Source organism: Limulus polyphemus, unplaced genomic scaffold, assembly GCF_000517525.1.
Source record: "Limulus polyphemus unplaced genomic scaffold, Limulus_polyphemus-2.1.2 Scaffold159, whole genome shotgun sequence".
Taxonomy (NCBI): Eukaryota; Metazoa; Arthropoda; class Merostomata; order Xiphosura; family Limulidae; genus Limulus; species Limulus polyphemus.
The window spans coordinates 58,431-62,087 of record NW_013665769.1 but is presented as its reverse complement, the minus strand read 5'-3'; the positions used below and the strand labels follow the sequence as shown (position 1 = coordinate 62,087).

General features: G+C 32.6%; 1 protein-coding gene across 1 annotated transcript in view; it reads right to left on the bottom strand.

Moving 5' to 3' along the window:
* LOC106476813 (ETS homologous factor-like) overlaps nt 1-2,163 on the bottom strand; it is a 68,988-nt gene extending 66,825 nt beyond the window's left edge. The window contains exon 1 of the mRNA XM_013937439.2: nt 2,104-2,163. Within this exon, the coding sequence (XP_013792893.2) occupies nt 2,104-2,163 (60 nt within the window). The remainder of the gene's footprint in view (nt 1-2,103) is intronic.
* Between the last annotated feature and the right edge of the window lie 1,494 nt (nt 2,164-3,657).

The window sequence follows — 3,657 nt, the reverse complement described above, 5'->3', positions numbered from 1 at the left end:
TCCATAATTAAGCTACGCAGATTTCAAAAATTAGTAATTTTTTTTCCCTATTACGTGGGGATTATTTACCAATCGGGAAGAAGAAAAACTTTTACTTAGATCAAATTATTATTTCGTTTACCACAATGAGAATGTTTTATTATTAAGTTTGTTATGTTTGGGTTTTTGAACAATCGATAAGTAAATATGACGTTTTGTGAAAAATCTGTAAATGATGGAGAAAAATAGATATCATTTTCGGATTTAGCGTACAGGAATTATTGTAGAACATGTAAAAATTTCAAGACAATAAAACCATCACAGCCCTGACTAATTATTTTAAACCGTAGTGGTAATGTAGTTACCTATGCAAGCCAACAAGTTCGTGGTTAAACTTGGCAGTTTGTCCTTTAACATTTTACTCATCAGTAGCTGGCATATTATATTTTTTTATTAAAACATTAAAATTAACTCCCCATGCTTCGTTTTTCCTTTGAATTGAGTCAGTCCATCGTTATAGAGCTTTTTATTTAAAGTTTCTTCGCCATCCAGTTGTCTATTTTCAATGTAGAATTATATGACTGTATAATTTTTAATGTCAGTGACCTACATACAAATAATTAAAAAATAATTAAGGTGTTATGCAAATCTAGTTTATAATTGGCAACATCCTGTTAATATATCACAATAACAAAAAGGGAGTTTTCACATAGATAAAATACAAATAATACATAAACAATTTCAAATATAAAATGCAAAATATATTCTTAAAGTGTATTTATCAAAATTAAATTATTTCTTTTTTCTGTTAATGAACATCCCCCAGTGGGACTTACAACGCTTAAATGGAGGGTTCAGTTCCACCTGGTGGACAGAGCTCAGAGTATGTAGTTCTGCGCTAAAACAAATAAACTTTCGATTATTACGTTTAAGTTTATATTAGGAGAAAATTAGCAAAACAAAAATGATGCAAGTACATGTTTCAATTAAATGTCTTTTATTGTACCAACTGGTTAGTTATGAAAACATATCTCCCATTTTAGGTGTTGTTAAATCTAAGAAAATCAAGAGATCAGAAGCCAAGCATATCTGCTTTCTTTATTCTGCCACATTGGTTAATAAAACGTGATATTTGTTGGTTAATAAAACGTAATATTTGCTGGGTTTTTTTTTCGTTTGTTTGGTTGTTGCTGGTATACTAATTGTCCGCTTTAACAGAATTATTAAACACCAATTTATAAAACACTAATTATCCGTAATAGACTGATCCTGTGGTATATCAGGTAATTTCTTAAAGAATATAACAATTAATAAGAGTACGAATTCCTATGTTTTCAAAGTCGCGTGACAAATGTGCCCATCTAGCGGATTTGTTGTTATCAAATAGTGTTTGTTTATTTATATTTTACCGATTCATGAAGTCATCTGCCATTAGGGTCTGTTAACAGTTGTAGACAACATTTCGTTGTTTGTTTGTGTTTTAGAACAAAATCAGTGGCATATGTTCACGTCAACAGTTGTAGACGACTTTTCATTGTTTGTTTGTGTTTTAGAAGAAAACGAGTGACATATGTGCCAGTCTAGTGGATATGTTATCAAATAGTTTTTTTTTTACCGATTCATGAAGTCATCTGCCATCAAAGTCTCTCATCAGTTGTAGCCAATATTTGTTTGTTTGTTTTAGATTATTGAATTATCTGCTATGTCCACCGAATGGAATCGAACCCAGAATTTTAGTATTGTAATTCTGTAAACTTACCGCTGTCTCACCGGAGGACTGTAGCCGACATCCAACTCAAGTACAAGTAAATACAGCTCTATTAGTACTTAGGACGCAAACTTTGAAGAATAAAAGACTAGAAAGGTGCAATACGGTCCAATGAGTCTCGTTTTGTTCGTGTTTTTTTTTTTTCTTAATGCCAACTTTATAGCAAAAATATGTAGGACACCAAATGAGCACTTGATTCTTCTTGCGTTATTCCAACGACGTAGCTGTGATAGGTGGTGTAATCGTGTGGAAACCTTCTTCCTGTCAGGATATGGGTTTTTTCATTCTTAGAATGTTGAATAATGATTACAGGATGTAATTGAATACTGTAGTTGATCAAGTTCATCTCATATTACTGCGTTACCACTGTGACAAACAAGAGCATCTCCAAGACGACGAAACAACAACTTCGGCATGTTCGTGTTGTCTGATATTGATTTGAAGAACAATGCAATGACTTCGGTAATCTTCCTTGGCTAGAACAATAACCAGATCACCAACTGAGCGTCTTTGTGACAACGAAAGACTCGTAATCCTTTTTGGCTAGCACACAAACCAACACTTAATTCAACTGAGTTTCTTGGTGAAAGTGATTCCAGTAATCCTTTTGGGCTAGCACAAAAATTGGAGTTCGATCCAGCTGAACTTTTTCGTGACGATGACTCCAGTAATTCTTCTTAGTAAAACGACCGAATTTCAATCAAACTGGGTGCTTTTATAACAATAACTCCAGTAATCTTCTTAGTTAGTAAAATAACCGGATTTCAATCAAACTGAGTGCTTTTGTAACAACAACTCCAGTAATATTCTTAGTTAGTAAAATAACCGGATTTCAATCAAACTGAGTGCTTTTATAACAATAACTCCAGTAATCTTCTTAGTTAGTAAAATAACCGGATTTCAATCAAACTGAGTGCTTTTGTAACAACAACTCCAGTAATCTTCTTAGTTAGTAAAATAACAGGATTTCAATCAAACTGAGTGCTTTTGTAACAACAACTCCAGTAATCTTCTTAGTTAGTAAAATAACTGGATCTCGATCCAGTTAAACGTCTTAGATATGAGCTGAATATTATCACTCAACATCAAGTTGAACAATAACGAGCACGAATGGTTTGTTTGTAATTAAGCACAAAGCTACACAATGGGCTATCTGTGCTCTGCCCAGCACGAGTATCTAAACCCGGTTTCTGGCGTAGTAAGTTCGCAGATATCCCGCTGTGCCGCTGGGGGGCAGCACGAACGGAGAACTTCAACGTACTTTAGCTTATATCTATATGGTAGCGTAAAATGAAAACAGGTTAGTTTTAATTTATTCTAGTACTTCGTAGCAGCAAGGAATCAGACATGATTGTTTAGTTTTAATTTATTCTATCGGTACACGTTGGTAAGGATAAAACATGATTGGGTACTTTTAGTGTAATCTAATGGTAGATTAGATTAACATTTGGTGAATTCTAATGTCCATTGGTAATTTTAGATATAAGCCGCCAATTTTAGCTAACGCTTAGTTTACATACATTTCAGTTTATACCAGTTTCAATTACACTAATTAAATTCGATACCACAGACTTAAGAACAGTCACTTTAACTTAAGGCTAGAAAAAAAAGGTCGAAACTATAAAGTCAAAAATTATTTCATTTCATATTAAATTTTCCAGATATATACATTTAACATTCGAACATTAATACACACAACAAAGCATATCCATGTAGTTTTAATCAAAGAGTCTTCGACGTTAGTTTGTTGAAAATATGTGACAGCAAAAACTCGATGGTTTGAGAATATTTAGAAACTTTTGTTAATCACTGTTTAAAAATAAACTTGTGTAAGTTAATTATAGCAACGTTTGTGTTTAGCTTTTTTAATTACACTTATTCAATGAAATTTTGTGACCCATACTAGTATT